Source organism: Helicoverpa armigera, chromosome 7, assembly GCF_030705265.1.
Source record: "Helicoverpa armigera isolate CAAS_96S chromosome 7, ASM3070526v1, whole genome shotgun sequence".
In the NCBI taxonomy this organism is placed as follows: Eukaryota; Metazoa; Arthropoda; class Insecta; order Lepidoptera; family Noctuidae; genus Helicoverpa; species Helicoverpa armigera.
In genome coordinates this window covers 76,930-100,575 of record NC_087126.1, presented here as the reverse complement: position 1 = coordinate 100,575, position 23,646 = coordinate 76,930, and the positions used below count along the sequence as shown (strand labels likewise).

Below are 23,646 nucleotides of genomic sequence, written 5' to 3'. Positions count from 1 at the left end.
CGTGCCATCCGAAACACAGTCAATGGTGTCTAAGATATATTTACATATAGACAGTACATACAAACTTAGAAAAGTTGCATTGGTAATTGCCTGACCTGGGATCGAACCCGCGCCCTCCTACTTGAGAGGATGATACATTCTCACAAACTTTCACATTTACAATATTAGTAGGATTCTGTCTGAGTCATAGACTTAATACATATAATATTACATATTTACATCTATGGTCTGACTACTGACTCCAGTTCGAATCTGTTCTTTTAGTTGATTTTTTGACAGTTCTTTCTTTCTGTCACAGTCCTGACAATCTCTCCTACAAATAACCTAACCTCATGCTGTTGTATGTAACTATAATCATCGGCTAAAAAAATATCATATTTGTCTATTGTGCCGTTAGAACTGACTTCCTTGGTAAATAGATAGTTGACAATAATATTATAATTGCCAAAATGTCTCAGAAAGCTTCTACGAAGAACCCTAAAGCAAAAACTAGCGAGGAGATCTTTACAGGCTTTCAAGCACTACGCGGTGAACAACGTCAATTAGCCAATAAGATTTCGGAGTTGGAAATGGATCTGAATGAGCACAAGTAAGTTTACGTTCCCTATGATAATATGTGTTACTCACCGACCAGCACAGCCTGGCGGTCGATTACTCATTATAATGTTTGTTGTCTGACGTGCCTCTTTACATTTCAGAATAGTTATTGAAACTCTTCGCGGTGTGGATAAAACTCGTAAATGTTTTCGGATGGTGGGCGGAGTTTTAGTTGAACGCACAGTTGCTGAAGTGTTGCCTGAGCTTGAGAGCAACTGTGAACAACTGCCTAAAGCCCTGAAAGCCTTGGAGGAACAGCTGTCCAAAAAAGGACGAGAGATTAATGAATATATAGAATGTCATGACATACGCCTGCAGCGAGTAGACCAGCCGCCTGCGGAGGCAGCTCCAGAGCAACCTTCCAAGTCCAATGTTCTGGTTGCCAGTGGTTAGGCTGGTCACTGATATTGCATTGCAACTAACTGCTTTCAAACTAGTCTAAATTAATAAAGCAGTATTGTGTAACTATTTATATCTGAACATTAACTATTGTACTAAGCAGTGCTGACTTGGTTTGAATTATCTTGTATATAACACAGCACTAAGACAGTATGACATTGTCTGCAATGGTCCTGGTTGGCAATAATTTGGAAACTACTTTGTCAAACAACAGGCAGGAGTGGCACAATGCTATCAGTAATGTGTTACCTGGAGGTGGTTGTGGCCTGCTATACAGTTGTCAACTATTTCTTATAACTGCTAAGTAAATAAAGATTAAATATTCTTGATCCTTATTTATACATAAGCTGATTATTACAATACAACTTTATTTGGTTACCATTATGTCAGCCTTCTGTCATCCCACTACAAGGCAAACACAGAGGATTGAGCTTGTGATCACCATGCTTGCTCAACGCTGATGGATTGTTAGATTTATTTAGTAATTCTCTTTTAATCAGTCATTTCTATTTAAGATGTACATAGAGAGTACCTACATATAAACTTTGTATATGAAAAGTTTCATTGGTACTTGCCTGACATGGTAATGACCCCATCTAGGCCACCACTGATATATTGTTGACACTCAATGCAATTCTCTCTCTCAGTCATATTCTCGAATTTGTGTAATGTCTTTCTTGGACCTATAAGCCTCGTATCCACTAGGTAACATTTGTCGAGTGGAGACGTGATGCACAACAACATCCATATTTCGTCCAACGCGCAACGCGTGCAAGTTCCTCTGGCGACATGTTGTCGACGACTGAGAATGTGTGGACAGACAATGTTGTTAAACGAATGTTCCGCGTCAACATTCAACAAGTTGCAAAACATGTTGAGCAACATGTCGCGCGTCAAATGTTGCCTAATGGATACGATGGATTATGGATACAGGCCAACACAAGTGTCATTGAGCCTGATGTAAGCATGTGTTATCCAAAATAAAAACCAATTTCAAAATTGTATACAATTTAATAAAAAATAAACAATCTATTTTGTAACAAGTCAATATTAATTGGATAGATTACCCTAATACCCTAAAAAATATTTAACAAATGGTTTATAACCATTCTCTTTCAAGTCTATGTACTTTCTTATACTATTATGATTTCATATGACATAAGAATAATAGTTGGTACTATCAAATAAAGTAATTAATTATTAATATTTAACTTTTTTTATACCCTACCCTTACTCTTGCTATAAATATAATATGTTCAACTTACTACATATTGTGTTATTAAAATTATTGTCAGTGGCGTGCACAGTGACAATAATATAGATTACGAGATTCCCACTTAGGAAGAAAGATCAATACTGTTATAAGTATAATCAGGCTTTATTAATTGTTATCCTTATTTAGCAAGTATACCTATATAATGTCCGTGCAGTTGGAATGTTAATTGGCAGAATTTACATTTTAAAATGGAGTCCTCAATAGATATTGAAAGTTACAATATAAAACTTACAAGACTAGAGCTACTACCTACATGGTATAGTATTGTGGCTGGGCGCTAGAAGTGCATGAAATTAGTGGGCGCGTATGTCTCGTCGCCGGCGTCGGGCGCGCGCGGCTTGCGCAGCGGCGCGGGCGGCTCGGCCGGCGCCGCGTCGCTGCGCCCGCCCGTCTTGCGCAGCACGCGCAGCTCCGAGATGCGCATGTCGCGGTCCACCGACTTGCACATGTCGTAGAGCGCCAGCGCCGCCACCGCGCAGCCCGTCAGCGCCTCCATCTCCACGCCCGTGCGGCCCGTGGCGCGCGCCTCGCAGCGCAGCGTGATGGCGCCGCCCGCCGCGCACTCGCCCGGCGGCAGCGCCACGCGCACGCGCACCACGTCCAGCGCCAGCGGGTGGCACAGCGGGATGAGCTCGGCCGTGCGCTTGGCGCCCAGCGCGCCCGCCAGCTGCGCCACCGTCAGCGCGTCGCCCTTGGGCAGGCGCGCGTCGCGCAGCAGGCGCAGCAGGCGCCCGCCCACGTGCAGGCGGCACTCGGCCAGCGCCGCGCGCGCCGTCACCGGCTTGCCGCCCACGTCCACCATGCGCGCGCGGCCCTGCGCGTCCAGGTGCGAGAAGGCGCCGTCGCCGTCGTCGTCGGCCGGCGCCGAGCAGTAGGCGCGGCAGGCGGCGCGGCGCGGCTCCCGGCGCGGCGCCCAGGCCAGCCCGGCGGACTGGCGGGCGGGCGGGCCGCCCGAGCGCGCTGTAACGGTCCATGACTGAGGCGCCGCTAGCCGCCGATGAGGATCATCGGTCGATTCTCCATTCGGGCCAGATTCTCCATGCCTAAAAATACATGTCGTACGGGAAGCTCGCCGAGCTGGCTACCGAAGCCTTGCGCCCGTCGACCTGTATTAGAGTCAGCTTCATCGAGCTCAGTGACAGAGCAGATGCGCGCCATAAATGCCTACCGCTCACCGGGTCGACGTCGGCCCTGAGCCACAGATTACTAAATAGTTACTAAGTAACAGATAAATCACTCCATACCAAAAAGTTGATACCTACTGTTATAAGCACCTACAAGTTCCCCAACTACCTACAAATTCCTAGCTGCGTTATAAAATGAACCTTAAAAGCTCGAGCGCTTGATTGTTATTCCAATGCGATAGCGCACAGTTCAGTGACCGCAACCGTGACGTGGCCGTGCTTAGGGTTGCTTCTTACATTTTAATATTTAAGTAGGAAAACAAAGATACGCTTATTTTAAGATAGCCTTTTTTAAACTAAGTTTTCAAATAAAGAGTAAGAATCAAGAATACTTTTCTTTAATTAAGTGCCTACTTAAATGGAGTATGGGTACATATTACTAAATATTATCTAATACGTAAGCATAGGTAAGTAGCAGTGGCGGTAATACTATACAAGCCCAAATGCCTTGCTAAAATGCTCAATAGATTCAATAAAGAATCAATATCAAAGGCGAACAATTTAAAAGTTCTCGCGCTTAATTTCTCATCAAAACAACACAAAGTATCTAACTATTCCACGCCACCCACACAGTGACACAACACACACATGCGCATTTGTATCAATTGTATCATCTACATATAGCTATCTCGTTTACTGACACCGGCTTTTACCGGGCTTTCAAATACTATCTCCGTCTCCGTGGTGTCACCACTGTGCGGACAGCCCCGAGGACACGGTAGACCACACAGTCCAGGAGTGCCCTGCGTGGGAAGGGCACCGCCGGGTACTCGTCGAGGCTTTAGGCGGCGGCGACCTCTCGCGTCCGGCCCTGGTTCAGGCCATGGACCGGGGCGAGAGGGAATGGGATGCCGTCGCCTCCTTCTGCGAAGCAGTCATGCTCGAGAAGGAGGCGGCGGAACTTCAGAGAGTTCGCACCTCTCATCCCGGCCGCCGCGCTGGAGCAGGTAGACACCACGGGCGCCGGGTGTCGCGAGACGACTCCCGGCCACCGTCGGCGTGGGTCTGTGGGCGGTGAGTCCGGGTGGTTCATCGCTCATGTCTATTTTAGACAACAGACCCGTGTCGGCGGCGCGCGTTGTTCCACGCGCTCCTCAAAGAGATGTCAGCAACCCCAACGGGGCCCAACAGGGCCAAGGCCTGCCAGGGCTGCGGGTTGTCGAAAGAGATACCGAGGCCCTGGTACATAAAAGGCCTATGACGGAACACGACGGTTTTTAGTCAGTCTGACACTCCCTCACCGCTGCTAACCCACAGCGGGAGGGGTGATTTGATGATTTTTGACGTCGTTAAAAAAAAGCCCTCGTATAAACGTGGCTAGTGTGACTCTTTGAATCGCGATATCTCAGGAATGGTATCATTTAGGAGAAAACTGTTGATGCCATTTTTGTAGAAAATTTTAAGATCTACAACTTTGGCCTGATGTTCTTTTTTGAGATAAAACTTACCTTACTTACCTTATAAAACTTAAAATTTTGACATTTAACCTCGAATAACTTTTGACGCACACATGGGATCGATGGGGACTTTTAATATTTTATTTATAATGATAAACCCAAGCTCTCCACCAAAATTCAGCTTTCCGGGAATTTTTGTTATTTCAAATGTCTATTTTGACCGGGCTATATAACGGCTATATACGAGCAATGTATTTCGAATTTTATAGCTCAAAACAAAACACAGCTCGAGATTCGAGTGTAAGTAGGCTTACCATAGCCCTGGTATATTTGAGAACGGGTTCCTTCTATCTGGCAGAATTTTAATGCTCCGAATTTTATTTGGCATAACACACTTGGCATAATTTTTCTTTTAACGAATATTTTTAATGCATAAAAAATATTTAGTATAATTATGGTTTCATCGAATATTTATATGCCCGAATTTACAGTTGCATACTTTTAAGATGGCAGAATTTTATTTCGCACTAGCTTCTGCCAGCGGATTCACCAGCATCCCGTGGGAACCTCTGCACGAACCCAGATAAAAAGTAATAGCCAATAGCCTTCCTCGATAAATGGGCTATCTAAAACCGAAAGAATTGTTCAAATCGGACCAGTAGTTCCTGAGATTAGCGCGTTCAAAAACAAACTCTTCAGCTTTATAATATTAGTATAGATAATTGCTTTTGGCATAGTTAGAATTCCGCATTACTTCCTTTATTTTGAGAAACTATTATTTGGTATAATCTCACTTGGCGTACTATGAAGATGGTAGAATTTAATCTGGATTCATTTTATTTAGCAATATGCCATTTATAACCTTCTATAAAAAAAATTGAATTAAAAATTGAAATTCGTGACGAAAACGAATCGCTGAAAAACCGACTCCACGTGATCTTGTCTGCCCTACACCTAGAGTGCAATTCAAGAGAAGATGGGCGAGGCGGCCAGCAGCTCAGCCGGCCAGCAAGCCGAAGCTGCGTGCACGTTTTTATTTTAGTCTAATATGATCGGGACCACCTACGTAGGTTTATAGGTAAGTAAGAGTTTTTTTTATTTTCTAGTTTTCAGTGCACATAAGATAAAACCGCTTAACTTATTTTTTTTTTACCGATTTTTTATTTTCTAGTTTTTAGTATTTAATGAAAATGCCTACCGAATATTCCTCATTCTATATATCGGTCAGCAGCGGTGAGGGAGTGCCAGACTCTTACTGACTAAAAACCGTTGTTTCGTCGTAGGCCTTTTATGTAACAGGACCACGGTAACTTTTTCGAACAATCCCGCAGCCCAGGCAGGCCTTGGCCCTGTTGGGCCCCGCTGGGGTTGCTGTCAGTATTCTCCTTGAGTAGCCCTTTCATTTGATACCCATATTGAGGGGGTTGTGGAAAAAATATGTAATCCGCCATTTTGTACCGGCGCCCATCTTGGATTTACAATGTTATTAATATTACTATATTGTATGGTCATCGGAATTAAAGGTGTGTACCAAATTTCAGATCAATCTGACAACAGGAAAGTACTTTTTGAATTACTAAAGAGATGGCCAAAAAAAAAAACCCTGAGTCGACAGAAACTTCGTATGTATGGTTGGATTCAGTATAATGTGTAGATTATAAAAAGTATTTCATATCATCTAAAAACCATGGGGTTCTCTTTTTACAGGGTTTTTTCCAAGAAGATTTTAGTACATAAAAAAGCTTAACTTTTCTGTTTGCAGTTCATTAAAAGTTGCGCATAGGGTAAAAACTTTACACTTAGGTGTACATATGTCTGTTATTATAGCACTATACACGAGTGATGGTTTAGAGCTGTCTTGATGATGGAGAAGAGAGAAGATCAAGGGAACTCGGCAATGGTAAATATAAACTACCTCGTGTTTGGGCTTATATTATTCGCATGGACGAGAACTTTTCACTAATGTGAATAGTGATTAAAAAGCTAAAAAATGTTGTTTTTTTTTTTTTAAATTAACCTTTGCCAGTTCAGAAGTTTACACATAACAGGGAAACCTCTTCAAGTAGGTAAGGCCGGTACTTAGTCGTAGGTATCTGGAGTGGTTCATGTCAATAGTGCAATGGTTGGGGGTCAAAACTCAAACTCAAGACGTTTTGATTACCAGGCAAACTCTGTAACTATGGTGATGTTACTCTTCGCATGTATAACGTTAGTGTTTTTTATGGTCCTTTATGCAAGTAATCTTTAAAATCAACATAAATTCAACATAACCTATTTTTGTGAAAATATGGTATAGCTCCTATACCCCATGGATTACAGACTGGATTTTTTGGCACCATCAAAGGTCTATCATAATGAACCCATTGGTACCCATTTCGTTGCTGTCGATTCTGGGTTTTTTACTATGAAAATTTGGCTATCTCCTCTGACCCAAGAATCTATAATATAAAAACCGGCCAAGTGCGAGTCGGACTCGTGCACGAAGGGTTCCGTAAATTACAGTTAAATCAACCTATCTCAAAAACTATAAGAGATACTTTGATCAAACCAAAAATCGTTGAAAGAGTTAATTAGCATGCATCACCTCTATTTTTTTTAGAATTTTATACCCCGTAGTTATAAAAATAGAGGGGGGGGACATACTTTTTACGACTTTGAGAGCTGATATCTCAAAAACCGTTCACTTTAAGAAAAATGTTTTTTAGAAAACTTTATATCATTTTAAAAGACCTTTCCATTGATACCCACACGGGTATGTACATCGAAAAAAAATTTCATCCCTCAGTTACATGTATGGGGGGCCCCACCCCCAATTCTTTTTTTTACTATTTAGTGTCATATTTTTGTAGCGGTTCATACAACACATATTCCCATCAAATTTCATCACTGTAGTACTTATAGTTTCCGAGTAAATCGGCTGTGACAGACGGACAGACGGACAGACGGACAGACGGACATGACGAAACTATAAGGGTTCCGTTTTTGCCATTTTGGCTACGGAACCCTAAAAATGAATCGCAAAATGTGTTGGTAAGCGCATAACTCAACAACGCCTGGACCAATTTGGCTAATTCTTTTTGTTGTGTTTGTTATTGTCAGGAGAAGGTTCTTATGAAAAAAAAATAGGGTAAAGTAGAGAAGTCAGTTGACGGGAGCGAAGCCGCGGGCAAAAGCTAGTAAATAATAAAACAAACGGGGTGAACTAAATAAAACCGTTTAAAAAGGTTGATTCTAGTTGCCCATTTCAAAAGTAGCTTCCTAAGGAGAAGAACGGGCAAAAAACTCCATGGTTCCTTATACATAAATAAATAAATGTATGTCAAAAGGAAATTCTGACTGGCAACTTTCTGCGAAATGTTGTTTCTACTATTTAAGTATTATGAATATGAAATTTATGCCTTAAAATGATTCTGACTGCCAAATTTAAGGGTTTTTATAATCATCGGCATGGATATTGAGCCCTGCTGACCTTCACCTGCGCAGAAGTGATTTATTGGTTTATTGCCTTATGTGTACAGTGCGCAAAGCGATCCCCACTCTTCCGCCGAGAGCTCAATATCCCTGCCGATAACTACACTTGAGAGCAATAAAATCGCACACCCTAGATTTTGACCAAAGACAGTGGATATTCTTAAAACTCTTTGGTTTAAGTAAATGAAAGTTATTTTTAATAAAAATACACACTTTGTTTAAAATGTCATGTAAAAAGAAATTTTCATCCCACCATCTCGGAAAGAGTAGTTTTACCCTTTGATATCTGAGCGCAAAAGTCGTTTTTATCCTCTAGAGCGGCAAAGTGATTTGAATTTAGAACATCGTGTGCAATACTCCATTTGTGACAATCTCGATAAGACTTTTCAAACAAATACATATTAAACAAATAAAATACTGCTTAAAATAATTATTCAATTAATTAAGTCATTTTTATTATTGTTTTTACATAGATTTTTAACCTCGTTTCATTTTTAAACTGAGTTTTCAAATAAATTAACTTTAATAGGTACTGCTTTTTAATTAGATACTTATATGTTAAGAGTGCAAAGATTTTTCACCTTGTGCTCTTTTGATTCCCTCGCTATCGCTCAGGATTCTAATTATTGAAACACTCGCTACGCTCGTGTTTCAATTTTAGAATCCTTCGCTTGCTCGGTCATCAAAATTGAGCCCGCGGTTAAAAAGCAACTTTGCACTCTTGTATAACAATAGTTATTTGTTTTGTTAATTGAGCCCGCGGTTAAAAAGCAACTTTGCACTCTTGTATAACAATAGTTATTTGTTATACAAGATAATTAGAATCCTGAGCGATAGCGAGGGAATCAAAAGAGCACAAGGTGAAAAATCTTTGCACTCTTAACATATAAGTATCTAATTAAAAAGCAGTACCTATTAAAGTTAATTTATTTGAAAACTCAGTTTAAAAATGAAACGAGGTTAAAAATCTATGTAAAAACAATAATAAAAATGACTTAATTAATTGAATAATTATTTAAAAAAGCAACTTTGCACTCTTGTATAACAATAGTTATTTGTTATACAAGAGTACAAAGTTGCTTTTTAACCGCGGGCTCAATTTTGATGACCGAGCAAGCGAAGGATTCTAAAATTGAAACACGAGCGTAGCGAGTGTTTCAATAATTAGAATCCTGAGCGATAGCGAGGGAATCAAAAGAGCACAAGGTGAAAAATCTTTGCACTCGAGTGCAACACGTAACTTTTCATCCCACCTCATCGAGGAAATTAAAAAAACAAAATGGCGCGCACATATGAGTATCAAATTAAAAAAGAAGTACCTATTAAAGTTAATTTATTTGAAAACTCAGTTTAAAAATGAAACGAGGTTAAAAATCTATGTAAAAACAATAATAAAAATTACTTAATTAATTAAATAATTCTTTTAAGCAGTATTTTATTTGTTCAATATGTATTTGTTTGAAAAGTCTTATCAAGATTGTCACAAATGGAGTATTGCACACGATGTTCTAAATTCAAATCACTTTGCCGCTCTAGAGATTATTTCGCTACGCATACGGCATTTTCAGTAGCGTTATATAGGTCATCCACTATGCAGCTGTCGGGGCATAGTGGGCAGCATAGAAGGTGCCGCATGGTTTGTGGTATGGCACCACACCCGCAGCTGTTGTCGTCAGTGTAGCCCCACCTACATAGGTCCTGCACCTGCCTACCCGTGCACATAGCCTGTTAAGAGACTTCCATACAGGCCACGGTTGGTCGTAACCTGGTGGAAGCCGTTCCACGGGTGGAAGGAAGTCAGGCAGAGCAAGTTCTTCCCATTGTTCGATGCGGGTCTTAGGAGCATCTTTAACTGGGGCTACACTGGCGAGGAAACTGTTCCTGCTTTTTAGTCGGCTGCGCAGTGGTCTAGCGCCATGTAGCGGATAACGTTGGTCCGTTTCTTCGCGCATTTTTTCCAGGGAGGCAGCCAAGTTCCTGCGTACCGCTGGGGGTGCAATTCCGGCGAGTGGATATAGCATTTGAACCGGTGTTGGTTTGAGACAGCCTGTTATTATTCTACACGTCTCATTAAGAGCTACATCCACCCCCTTTGTGTGCGTGGAGCGACCCCAAACTGGGCAGGCATATTCACCGGCAGAAAAACATAATGCTAATCCAGTGGTACGCAGGACATTCGGGGCAGCCATTTGGAGGTGGTTAGACGTCGCAGGAGGTTATTACGGCTGAACACTTTCTTCTTGACGTTCTCGCAGTTGGTCTTATACGTCAGTGACCTATCTAAGGTAACACCCAGGTACTTTGGGCAGTCAGTGTGCGTGATGCGTACGCCTAACAGACAGACATGTGTTGCTGGGGAGTTTGTTGCGCCACTTCTTCTTCCCAGCAAAAACACATAGGAAGTGGTGAAGGGTGGGCGTTTTGGGGGCTGTCTTTTGTAAATTTATTTTTTTGACGTTCGAAACGTGCTGTTTTGCAGCCAAGTTTGAATAAATGACTTTTGATTTTTTTTTTATTTTGCCTCTCCAAACGACGTCTAATTTGCGGTTAGCCATACGGTTGCGCAGGTGATAGGCGCAGGACTGTGTCTTGGCAGGATTCGGTTTCAGGGCGTTTTCCCTGTAATAGATGTCCAGGTCTTCAAGGGCAGCAGAGAGGTAGGTCTCGACCACTTCAAACGATTTTGCCTGCGCTGCCAGTGCCAGGTCGTCGGCATAGATAAAACTGGTTGTATTAGGTGGTTGCGGCTGATCGTTTGTGTAGATATTGAATAGGGTGGGGGCTAGGACACTGCCTTGGGGCAGACCGTTTCTGAGCTTCCGCCACCTACTTTGTCCAGATTGTAAGTGGACTTTGAATCTCCGGTTGTAGAGAAGTTCGCCCAGAATTCCCACAAATTTCCGATCGTGTGTTAGTTCACTAACTTTCCACAGAAGTCTCCTTATATTGACTGTATCATACGCCGCCGAGAGATCCACAAAAACCACGCCCGTCACTGCACCGGCTTCATATCCGTCTTCGATATGCTGAGTAAGCCGTAAAACCTGATTGCAGCATGACTTACCAGGTCTGAAGCCGGCCTGCTCTGGGATGAGTTTAGGATCTATGATCTTCGTTAGACGGTTAAGGAGCATTCGTTCAAAGAGTTTGTAAGTATGACACAGTAGGGAGATAGGTCGGAAATTTTTAGGGTCATCAGGCGACTTGCCAGGTTTTAGCAAAGCTATTACTTTGGCTCTTCTCCAAACCCTCGGAATCCTGGAATGCTTTAAACAGTAGTTAAAAAGGTTAAGAAGCCAGGATACTGCCACAGGACCTAGATGCTTGATTTGTTCGGTCGAGATATTATCAACGCCGGAGGCTTTGCCATTTTTGAGGTTCATTATCGACCCAACAATTTCACCCAGATCAAACTCTCTGCTTATTTCATCTGAATTGTTGGGTTGGCAGGACAGTTTCGGAGTTCGACTAGGGCGGTTGTCAGGTTTTCCGTTCATCATTAGTTGGTGGGCTATCTGATTGGCAGTAATCGGGCTAATTTGGACAGGTGGAGGTGGTTCGCTGGTAAGCTTCCTGATAGTGTTCCAAGCTTCTTTGCTATTATGTGTTAAGTCCAGGCTGGTTACGGTGTCCACCCACTTCTCGCGTCTGCTCTCTGATGCTGTGGACATGAGTTCTTCGCCCACACGAATAGTCTCCTCAGAAAAGGGGTCGGTACCGTAAAGGGAGTTGTACTGAGAGAGCAGCTCTGCAGACTGTGTCGATAGTCCAGGTACATAGGCGGCGCGGCAGCCTCTCGGTATGAATCTTTTGGAGGCTTTATGGACTATTGCAACAAACTGATCGTATGCCTGAGGAGATGGATGGACATCACGTAATGCTTCGTCGACAAAGCTGGAGAAGTCTACCCAATTGGCTTTAGCATAGTTGAAACGCCGCCGGGATGAGCTGAAAAGGCGTATTCGAGCAAGAAGTCCAGCTCCCACACATCTCCAAGCGCTGCAATTAGCCATTGAAGAAGAGTGGAACGGTATACCACAAAAGTTCATAATTAAGTTAATACGGTCGATGAAAAACCGTTTAAGAGCCGTAATTAGAGCTAGAGGGGGTATCACTCCATATTAATAAAGATTTTATTGAAAATTTATTGATTTGTTTCAATTCAATGTCTTGACCGCTAAATGCAATAATCACAACTTTACATGCAAGTTTCATTTTATCTCCTGAAAGATCCTTCTGTGCATCTTACACACTTCAGTGGCACTTCAGTGGTATCGTTGGAAAGATAATAAAATAATCTTTAAGTATCTATTGCAATTTAATAATTTTTTTACAGCTTTTTTTGTTAAAGTCTGGGGTGTGCGATTTTATTGCTCCCGAGTGTATAATGTATGCTAAATGAGTGTATGCCACACAATTTTCTGCAAAGGGAAGATTATGCCAACTGTTGCTATGTAAAATAAGATTATGATGATATAAAAAGTTCTGCCATAAAAGGTGGACCCTTTGAGAACAGGTACCTGTCCTACCGACACGTTTGTACTGTATTACTTTAATGATTACGTTGACAAACATTTGTGGTCCACTAGGCAAGTTGACGTGGTGAATGTATGGAATGCAGGCAGAGCTGCGTCCCTGGGCGAGGTACGCACCTGCATGCCTGGCGCGCTTGTTGCGCAGCGCGGCGCGCACGAGCGCCAGCAGCTGCGCGTCCGACGCGCCGCCGCGCGCGCTGTCCCGCAGCGACACCTCGCTCGCGCCGAACAGGCACACCTGACACCGGTACATTTACATGTCAACTCAACAGGAAGCGTATTGTTGTAAGTGTTATTAACTAGTATATATATAGTTAGAGACCTTTAAGTTTCCGTCCGCGGTGAGTCGCAGACGGTTGCAGGAAGAGCAGAAGTGCTGCGTCATGGACGAGATGAAGCCGACGCTGCCGCGGTAGCCCGGCACGCGCCACACCTGCGCACAATGCCTGCGGTCACTAGCGCTCGCATAGCGAGATTGCTGCGCACCGAATCTCGGTTCGATTCGGTCACCCAGAAGCCGCTTTAAGATATGATTTCGAACCACGCTGCACGCAGCAGTGCTGCCGCAGCAGTGATGCCACTAAGGTGCTGCCTGCTGCGCTGATTCCGAGCAACGCGGCAGTGTCGCTCTGTTCGTGGTGATGCGTTGTTGTGTATTCGTTAGTTTACTTTGAGTTGACAAGATGTCGATTGATGACCCACTTTTATTTATACTGTTGGAAGAGGAAGAAGTCTGAGTCAGAGAAATTCATCCTTTTGTAGTCAATTTACGTGTCAACATTCAAGTATTCAAGGTCTGTCACGGCGGTAGGGCGACACTGACGCGCAGCAGTGCTGCCGCTACATTGCTGCCGCGACATTGCTGCCTAGCTCGGAATGTAATCTCATATAAGCCAATAGCAATTGTACGGGGACCAGTAGTGCCGCGGCAGCACTGCTGCGTGCAGCGTGGTTCGGAATCATACCTTTAAGGCTGTCCACAAATGTTTACAAGCCAGACGGAGCCCATTTTACGTATCGAATGGTTTGGCAAGGTTAAGCGTTATGTGGGTGGTACGTACGGTGGCAGTGTCGTTGGGGCGCGGCGGAGCGGGCTCGAGCGCGTGCTGCGCGGCGGCGGCCTTCAGCGCGGCGCGGTACGGCACCAGCTTCGAGTCGTCCCACTTGTTGCCCGAGAACGGCATGAACTCTATGAACCTGCCACACAATAGCGACCTTATGTACCAACCGTCGTCTCGTCTAGCGGCCTGCACACTACTTGCGAAATTCCTCGGCAAGGTACTCTGGATAGTTGATGGGACCCGATGACCACGCACTATACCGAGGAAAGTTGACCAAAGTAATCCGAAGTGCTCCGCCATACCCCTCGTAATTGCCTAACCTTGGCCACCTTCGTAAGTAGTGTCGAGGCTGCATTTCGATGAATGGGAGGTTTTCTTTTAGAGAATTAAAAAAAAAACAATAATTCCCCAAGAAAGTGACAGATGGCGCAATGGGCACTGGGCGCTCCGTGTGTAACACCTACCTCACTTCAACGTCGCGCTCACGAGTGTACTCGACGAAGTCACAAATCTCGTCATCGTTGAAACCTGAAGCGATACGATTTATATTACAGTATGTATAATTATTTGTAATTTTCAAACATTTACATGATACGGCTGATTATTGTACCGATTTGAGTCTTAGAAGTAGGTAATCGTAGATTATTTAATATTTTATAATCTTTTTGAGTAGATTCAGTATGATGAGCCTATTAACCGTGCAGATACAGTAACGTGGTTCACGCGTAGACGTGGCCTCGCTGTGTAAGTAAAGGGATCTTTATTAGTGGTGAGCTCGTGGTGCGCACGTGGTGCTGTTCCATCGGTCACAAGAAGCGTTCGCAGTAAGATCCGACAAGTTTCGGGTCACGTCACATCGCAAGGGGGTCGCTAAGGTTACTGTATCAGCAACGGTTACAGGAGAGTATGTGTGTGTGTGAAGGATCACCTTTCATGAGCACGACGTTGATCTTGACGGGCGAGTAGCCGAGCTGCAGCGCCAGGTCCACGCCGGCCAGCACGCGCGCCAGTCCCTGCGCACGACCACACTCAGTACCTCACACTCTACTGCTCCCACTCACACGCATGCAGCTTGAATCACACAGTTTGTCGGTTCACTATCTACTAAGGCACAGCCTACTACTACTACGTACTAAGGCTGGCTCCAGACCCACTGTTTCTCTTATTTTACTGGAGCGGCACCACACACGCCGTCCGCGTCGCTTCGTCGTCAGTCGTCACAGAGCTACGCGACGCACTTCACTTACCGGATTTTGTCGCGTAAGTACTTTGCATTTGCGTTCTACCCTTCCGATTACAATTAAAATGTAATCCGATAAACTTTTTAATCTATAAACTATATATGTTTATAAATAAATCTGTAGAACTCATTTTTGTATTTTCATCTATACTAATAGGTATTATAAAATGTTAAAAGCAATATTTTATGTTTGTTTGTTATTATGGATAAACTCAAAGACTCCGATTTGTAAAATTATTCCACTGTTGGAAAACCGAGCTCTTCCCAAGTAACATAGGTTATATTTTATCCCAGTTTGTAACTACGGGACGCGAGTGAAACCGCGACACAACGGCTAGTACATGATATATGGATTGAGCAGACAGTGTAGAGTGGGTACGTACGGGGCGGCGCGCCATGCGCTCGTAGCGGTCGGCGCGCAGCGAGTCCAGCGACACGTTGAGCGCGGCCAGGCCGGCGCGCTGCAGCGCGGGCAGGCGGCGCGTCAGCACCAGCCCGTTGGTGGTGAGCGCCACGCTGCGCACGCCCGCCTGCTCGCGCAGCTCGCGCACCACGTCGGCCAGGTCGCTGCGCAGCGTGGGCTCGCCGCCCGTCAGCCGCACCTTGTCCACGCCGGCCGCCACGAACACGCGCGCCAGCCGCACCAGCTCCGCGCGCGACAGCAGCGCGCCGCGCGCCGACAGCGGCACGCCCTCCGCCGGCATGCAGTACTGGCCTGCAGCGCATCACATCACCATCAGCCCTCGTCCGACATTCTACATTTATGCTTCATGTGTTCGTAACACATTTACATATAGTTAAACAGTAGCCAATTAATAGCACATGTAGGTGGGCACTCTCTTATATTATCCTATTACAATTATAAACAATATTGGAACGTGTTATTTACTTTGCAAATGCCAAATACTTGAGTCAGTCAAGGCGTGTAGGTATTCTAGGATAGCTAACCAGCGTGTGGTAAAACATAAATATTAACGCCGGCCGTGTGAACAGGGTGACGAAATATTATTTTTATTTATTTTATTTGTTCCTTTATTTCCTTTTATTGCATTCACTGTTGTTGGAAGTTTCGTACCTACACGTCCGTCAGACCGCAAACATATTTAACCGACTTCCCAAATAGGAAGAGGTTCGTCGGGATCTTTGTTTTATATGTGTTCACCGATTAATTAGAGATGCCTAGACCAATTTGAAATTATTTTATTTTGATAGGACATACTTCACAGATGGTCCCATAATCGTTAGGATCTGATGATGGAAACCCTGAAAAATCGAGGGCAACTTTAGAAAATCGTCAAACCAGATGAGCCGAGAGAAGGTCGAGGGAACTCGGAACATATTAACTACTTCGTGTTTGGGTTTATATTGACTAGGACTTTTTACTAATGTGGTTTGTGACAACTATACTTGTCACTGAAAATCTAAAAAAAAATTGAAGCAGACTTCCAAAAACAAAAAAAAACTCTTCTTAGGTGCATCGGCCTAGAAATCGCTGGCGAAATAAACATAGCTGCATTCACTCTTGCTCTTAGTAGTGGAAGAACAAATGCCTGAAAATGTTGCAACATGTGCAAATGTTTCGATAAACAAGTGCTATGTGGCATCTGCGAGTAGAGAAATAAATACTTTGACATATTAATTATTATTTTAATACTTTATCTAGCATTAGGTCAAGCGGGGTTGCGGCCATATTCATTCTACTTTAACATCATTAGGTACATTGTGTACTTCTTATCAAAATTAATCATTTTACGTCAATTGAGTTTTGAATATAGGTAATTTGCGGTCTTTAGTCCATTTTTCGTATAGTTTACCTACTTAGGAGTATAAGTTAGGTAAGATCATTAACCTTTTGCTTAGGAACGTGGAAAGAAAATTGCCATGCCCGACCAGTTGCAGACAATGTTATACCGGCGTCCCTCAAAAGATGAAGGTATCTTTTCGTTGGGTGCGCTACTCCTATTGGCACTAAGATAGATAGATATACTTTGTTAGTTACACTAATTTTTTAATTTTTAATCTTATTCTAGTTAAAGTAGATGACATAATGGGCGGTCTTATCGCTAAGAGCGATCTCTTCCAGACAACCTTAGGATGGATTGAGTGAGACGAGTAGGAAAAGATTATAATGTAAGCAGTTAGGCAAAGTGTAGGTTCACTTGCTCCTGCAATTTGCGTACCCATTAATAATATTATTGTCACAAATACTTAAATTATAAACTACATACAGGGTTACTGGAAAGTAGACCGCATCCTTTCAGGAGGTGATAGTATAGGTCAATACGGATAAATTTGACCATGGGATACACTGGGCAAAAGTTAACCCGTTTCGAGATAATCGAATTTGAAGATCAGTCGTGTAGGTACACGTATTAATTTTCATTATTAGTCAAAAGTCTCTTTTTTGTGGATTTCTGTGTGTTTTTGGATAGATGATGAATCACTTCATAATAACAAACCATAAAACTGTACAAATCACAGAGGAAATTATAGCGAACAGCGATTACTTTTTTAGTAGCTATGTTCTCAAAAATATTACTCTTCATTTTTTTGTGCAGAATACTTAAAAAACATCTACATTTATCTAGCTATCTAAAAAAGCACAAAACACACAAAAATCCGCAAAAACGAGACTTTTAACTCATAATAAAAATTAATACGTGTACCTAGACGACTTGTAAAGAAAAGACCTTGAAATTCGATTATCTTCAAACGGGTTAACTTTTGCCCAGTGTATCCCATGGCCAAATTTGTCCGTATTGACCTATACTATCACCTCATGAAAGGATGCGGTCTACTTTATTACCAGTAACCTTGTATATATTTATGTATTTATATGTATATGTTAAATAAATATTATACATAATCACTGGTCATTGTATACAATACCCAAATTGACTTGACAATGTGATAAATTAATCACTTTATCTGGATATTATTCATATTAGCTAGTCAATGTTAGCCAAAATAATAAATATGGTATATATAACCAACTTACTACTGCCTAATTCTTAAAAACGGTTTAAGTTATTGTCGACTTTTATAATAAATCAACAAATGATTCCCCCCGCAGTGAGTTAGCAGCGTGAAGGAGATATTCAGCAAACCCCAGTGGGTTAAAGTCACTAACAGTCTTACATTCCTTCACGCTGCTTAAACCACAGCGGGAGGAATCATTTGATGATTTATCATTTTATAAAAAAGTCGACAATAACAAACCGTTTTTAAGAATTAGTCAGTACCAAGATGGTTATACCTACCATATTTAATACTTTGGCTAACTTTGACCAGCTATTATGAATAATATCCAGATAAAGTAATTAATTTATCAAATTGTCAAGTCAATTTGGGTAGGTAATATACAGAGTGGCCCATCCATAGGCGTCCAAAAGAAAAATTTAGAAGCTCTATGCTATGGGGTATCCGAATCACCCCCATGTAGGTATGTTCAGCGAATTTTTGTACTTTAGGAGCTAGAATTTTTTTTTTCCGTAATTTTCATTTCAACATTGTTTTTTCTATGTTATCTTTTTTTTCCTAACGTTTACAGATGTTTTTTTTGTGTAATTAATCATCATGATAGTAGCTAACACCTGAAAAAAAGCAGTTTGGCTAAACATTCTAGAACTTACATAAAATTTTATCTGAAGTTCAAAATTACTGTTGGAGTTCAGTAGCCAAAAATGTTAAGGGCTTAAAAAAATAACAAGGGGTGCCAGAGGTTTCTAAGCATTCTTAAAAACTGCTAAAAACCTGTGACAATAAATAACATTTTTACGCTCGCTTCGTTCGCGCAATGTTATGTACGTTACCTTGGTAACTTCATATGTTTGATCCACGCTGTCTTACCTTTTGCCTTTTATAAGTCAAATGTAGCAAAAAAAATATTTATGGACTTCTCAAAACAAAAAACATTAATCTGTCTCGACTTTCATAACTTAAACCTGGCCAACAGTTTGAGCCTACAATGATTTGGAATTTTTTAAGTCCTTTACCTACCAAAAAAGTTATTTTCGTTCGAATGTTCTTATTCATATTCCTTGTAACTACCTACTCTGAGTACTTCGATCAATATGTACTACTCACAATCTTTCAATATACAATGTGTCCCGGGGATAAGTGACCGCCCGAAATTTTTTGAATATTTGTACAAAATTAAGGATTGGTTGTTTTTTAATGATTTTTAGTAAATACTGTGACGTGCTGCAGTTTTTTTAAGATATTTCCTAAGTTTTTACATCTTTTTAAATTCTTTTTTCTTTATTGACTAGCCGACATCATAGTTTATCAATTAAAATTATCAAACATAACAAAAATGTAATAAAACATTTATTAGAAAAAAAAGAAAATAAAAATTCAAAGAAAATAACGCCTTTTTTCAGTTTTTTCAAAATAAGTCCAATAAATGCCCCCTTAATATCACTTTCTTTTAATTTATTAATAAACTACATGATATTTCCTACAATAGCTCACAACAATGTTTGTTGCTATTTCAAACAAATGCAAAAATACAGTCAGTTGAAATTTGAAAAAAAAGAGCAAAGCCTGTTATTAACAGGCCTGACAATAAATTTTTTTTAATGATTTTTTTCAAAAATATAAAAGAAATTATCCTTAATTTTGTACAAATATTCAAAAAATTTCGGGCGGTCACTTATCCCCGGGACACATTGTATAGGGGGCGCTTGGGTGATGATTGCACCCAGGCGCTACATGAGCTAGAGACGGCCCTGCCTGCCTACATATTGATAGCTGAAATTATGTGAATGATAAAGGTGAAAATAAACATAAGTAAGTAGGCGAGGCGGCATTTTTCAGTTCTTGCCCCGTCTAAAAAAATTGAAGATCCGGTACTGCTGATGACCTTAGATATTTTGTATATTTGTGTCTTGAAGGAACTTGAAGCGTTCTTTAAGAATCTTTCAACTTGATCGTAAACCGAGATCGTGTCCTATCACCAGGCTATGTATCTGATGAACGTGAAAGTAAGAGTTTTGAATTGTTATTTTCACAGAAAATAGGTACTTAATAGGTAAGAACCTATACAAAATGAGACTGTTGAACCAAATGTTAAGAAAGGACAGCTGTACATAATGACAGTGTGATGTTTATGAAGTGAGTGAAGTCAGTCCAGCTGCACACACATGCACTGCGTATTTATGTAAAACAGCTCATTTGCCGACGGTAAACAGTATTGTGTCTGTACAAGGTCACACGAAGCGATGTTCCGTATCAGTGAATCAGCACTTTCCAATTTGTTCCACTTAAATAAAGCCACTACAATACGCGAAATAATGGTTTTATTATACTTCAAAAGAATGTTTTAATTGAAATTAACCCAACATAGCACATTATATAGGTATTACGTACGTATGGGTAGGTATTTACGTAGGCACATACTTATCTATACATGATTCCTTGTGAATGTAGTAACACATTCTTTCAATAGCGAGACGCTTCTCCCGTTTCCTGAGGGAACTGTTTACTCCAAGCAGTAGGTACCTACTCACCCAGATAGTCATTAGCCGAAAGCTTATGTGTTTCTGATTTAAAAGATGTCCATTAAAATAGATAATGTAGTTATGATGTATTACGCAGTAATTCATCTGGTCGAATGGTTTATGCGAATTTGCTGTCCTTTGTAAATCTTTGTCAGTTGTCAAGGGTAGTCAGAAGCGAGATGGAACGTCCGACAACCAATCTGCTAAGGATCTGATGAGGTAAGCACTGACTAGATAAAGCCTAGTGACCGGAAAGATGGGCAGATGGACAGCAAAGTCTTAGTAATATGGTTCCGTCTAGGGCTTTCAAATACCGGATTTTTTCAATACCGGTATCAATACCGGTATTAGAAATTTCAATACCGTGATCACGTGATCACGGTATTGTCGGTCATGCAAATATTGCAATACTCCAGATATTAAAAGTTGTCGCTCCTCTATGCGTCTTCGAAGTGCTTTTGCAAGATTTTGGCTTAAGTCATTAGCTTGACCATCTAACTTCGTCAACATAAATTTCAGCGCAATATCCGCTTTTAGTAAATTGGCATCCCGTTTACAAACTAATATAGTTACTTTGACTACAGAAAGGCTGTTGTAAACATTTTTTAATATTGTCAAATCGAATTCGTCTAATTCGAAATCGGATTTTAATTTTAGATCGATTAGAACTTTTAAAACACAATCCTTTAGTTTCAAAAAGCGTCCAATCATAGCCCCGACACTATGACTAAAAATGAGATTGACTTCATCATGACGAACAAGAAGCACATAGTCAGAGACATCTCCGTGATCAATAGGTTTAACACCGGTAGCGATCACCGACTTGTCCGAGGCTCTCTGAATATCAACTTCAAGGCCGAACGTTTCCGTCTGATGAAGGCCAGGCTCCGACCAACACTGCTCCAAACCATGACAGGATCTGAAACGTTCCAGTCAAATTTGGAGAACCGATTTGCCGCCGTGGAAACCACAACAGACGTTAACCAGAACTACGAATATGTGGTTCGGATCCTCAGGGAGGAAGGTTCGAGATTCTGTAACATGCAGCGTCAGGGCTTATGAAGAAACGACGTGAAAGCCGCCTCGTCAGCTAAGCTAAACCAAGAGATCAAGAAGCACGTACGACGCGACCTCCAGTGTTCCAATACTCTTGACATTGAAAGAGCAATTGAGCTGAATCGGGGGTCAAAGGTGTTCGTACAATCTCTTGGAAGAAGCCACTTGACGAAGCTGACCACAACAAGTGGAGAAGTCATTTCTTCGGTGCCGGCAGTCTTTTCGGAAGTGGAAAACTTCTATGGCCGGTTATAGGCATCGCATGCATCTCGACCTTATCCCGGAAATGAGGATTCTAGAGCCACATTAACACGCCATTTCACCGAAGACTCTGAGACAGCTCAAAAATGGAAAAGCCCCTGGCGAGGATGGCATTACAACAGAGCTATTAAAAACAGGAGGTAAGCCCGTACTGGGGGAGCTCTAGGAGCTTTTTAATGCCGTCCTGTTTGAAGGGAGAACTCCGGAGGCGTGGAGTAGGAGTGTTGTCGTCCTGTTCTTCAAAAAGGGAGACAAAACCCTGCTGAAAAACTATTAGCGGGCGGGTATGCTGGAGATAAAAGTTGGCGCTTAATACACAAAGTGTGAAGTGTGAGAATAAGATTACGAGTACATACATCTTACGAGTCGTAGTAATTTATCTTATTTAATACAACTTCCTGCTACTTATTACAACAAACCACAATAATTAAAATTATAAAAAGATTCTAATACCGTAATCACGGTATTGGCTCCTCAATACCGGTATTGAAAAAATACCAAAATATATCCGTGATCACTGATAGGTATTGAAAGCCCTAGTTCCGTCTCACCCTTTGGATATGTAATTTGGGTTTTACGTCAGTGCCTTCTCTCTATAAGTATACCCACTTTCTTTAAAAAAAGACTCTTTTTCTTCTATTTAAAAAAAAGATTTTGATTTTGACAACTACTACTCACAATCTTTCAATAAGTACTTAAAGGGCACTAAGATAATGATTACACACGGGCACAACAGGCTTTTTTATTTAATGGGAAATCATCAAATCAGCAGCGTGAGGGAGTGTCATAGTCTTACTGACAAACCCGTCATGTTCCTTCTTAAGCCCTTTATCCCCTTACAACTGCCAAAGATGTTCAGCCAGGACCTACAGTTTGCACTCCAAAACACAGTAATTGGGGGCCAAGATATACTAAGAAAGTAAATATAAATTTATGAGTACTTGCTTGACCTGGAACCGAACCCATGCACTCATACTTGAGAGGTTGGTTCTTCACCCACTAGGCCACCATGACATATGACATAATACCTACAGTAATATAACTTACATCGTAGATTACACCTTTCCGTTAATGAAATGCGAAGATAGTTATGACGTCGTCCAAATGAGTCGACTAGAGGTGGTACGGGCGTTTCCGCCGGCGCCGATGCAGCGCTGCCGGCCTCCTGTTGCATACACATACAATATCTTACTATTATAATGGTTGTCACAATACAAAATATGATAAAACTGTCACCTAATTTTATACTTACATTGGAATACGATCTTTTAAAACTATCTACAAGTCGAACTCTGGTGAAAAGCCCCAGCAATGACACTTCTGAATTGTTTACTCGTTTTACCGAAAAAAATAAATTGTTGATATATTTCATAATAACTTTGTCAGTGTCCCAGTCTAAATAAAATTGTTTTGGCGCGCATTAGGCAATCGTGGCGATGACGGTAGAAGACCTACAAAAAGTTACTATTCAACCAAATGCGAGTGATTTTTATCACTGCACTCACACTTCAACACCACTAATAACTATAAATAACAGCAGGAGACCACCTGCTACTGAGCAAGTAATCTGAAGTAAAGTAATCACTAGACACTAATCAGTCAGTATGTTATGAAATGGATATGAATGACATTTTATGACATGACACACTATCCGACAGCTGTCAACAG

General features: G+C 41.6%; 2 protein-coding genes across 4 annotated transcripts; one reads left to right on the top strand and one right to left on the bottom strand.

The window, feature by feature from the left end:
* Positions 1–282: 282 nt before the first annotated feature.
* On the top strand, positions 283–2,207 carry LOC110382596 (prefoldin subunit 2). The gene is made up of 2 exons (XM_021343240.3): positions 283–589; positions 699–2,207. The coding sequence occupies exons 1-2, from the start codon at positions 450–452 to the stop codon at positions 988–990; spliced, it is 432 nt and encodes a 143-aa protein (XP_021198915.1). The 5' UTR covers positions 283–449; the 3' UTR covers positions 991–2,207.
* Mocs1 (Molybdenum cofactor synthesis 1) lies at positions 1,988–23,604 on the bottom strand. 3 transcript variants are annotated; one of them, XM_049847709.2, is made up of 9 exons: positions 23,231–23,600; positions 23,026–23,143; positions 15,544–15,875; positions 14,849–14,933; positions 14,385–14,448; positions 13,921–14,056; positions 13,182–13,292; positions 12,977–13,097; positions 1,988–3,232 (listed from the first exon to the last, which is right to left on the bottom strand). In XM_049847709.2, the coding sequence occupies exons 1-9, from the start codon at positions 23,348–23,350 to the stop codon at positions 2,550–2,552; spliced, it is 1,770 nt and encodes a 589-aa protein (XP_049703666.2). In that variant the 5' UTR covers positions 23,351–23,600; the 3' UTR covers positions 1,988–2,549. The 3 variants fall into 3 exon arrangements, with proteins under 3 accessions (XP_049703666.2, XP_049703668.2, XP_049703667.2); XM_049847711.2 differs by lacking the exon at positions 14,849–14,933 and having other exon boundaries at positions 23,231–23,254; XM_049847710.2 differs by lacking the exons at positions 14,385–14,448; positions 14,849–14,933 and having other exon boundaries at positions 1,988–3,315; positions 23,231–23,604.
* Between the last annotated feature and the right edge of the window lie 42 nt (positions 23,605–23,646).

What these genes read in the sequence shown, in the direction of transcription:
- LOC110382596 (XM_021343240.3), top strand. Translation starts at nt 450, where the DNA reads ATGTCTCAGAAAGCTTCTACGAAGAACCCTAAAGCAAAAACTAGCGAG. An exon ending in ATGGATCTGAATGAGCACAA is followed by an intron (nt 590 to 698) that starts GTAAGTTTACGT and finishes TTTACATTTCAG; the next exon opens with AATAGTTATTGAAACTCTTC.
- Mocs1 (XM_049847709.2), bottom strand. Translation starts at nt 23,350, where the DNA reads ATGAAATATATCAACAATTTATTTTTTTCGGTAAAACGAGTAAACAAT. An exon ending in GGAAAGGTGTAATCTACGAT is followed by an intron (nt 15,876 to 23,025) that starts GTAAGTTATATT and finishes GATGCGCTGCAG; the next exon opens with GCCAGTACTGCATGCCGGCG. An exon ending in GAGCGCGACGTTGAAGTGAG is followed by an intron (nt 14,057 to 14,384) that starts GTAGGTGTTACA and finishes ATTGTGTGGCAG; the next exon opens with GTTCATAGAGTTCATGCCGT.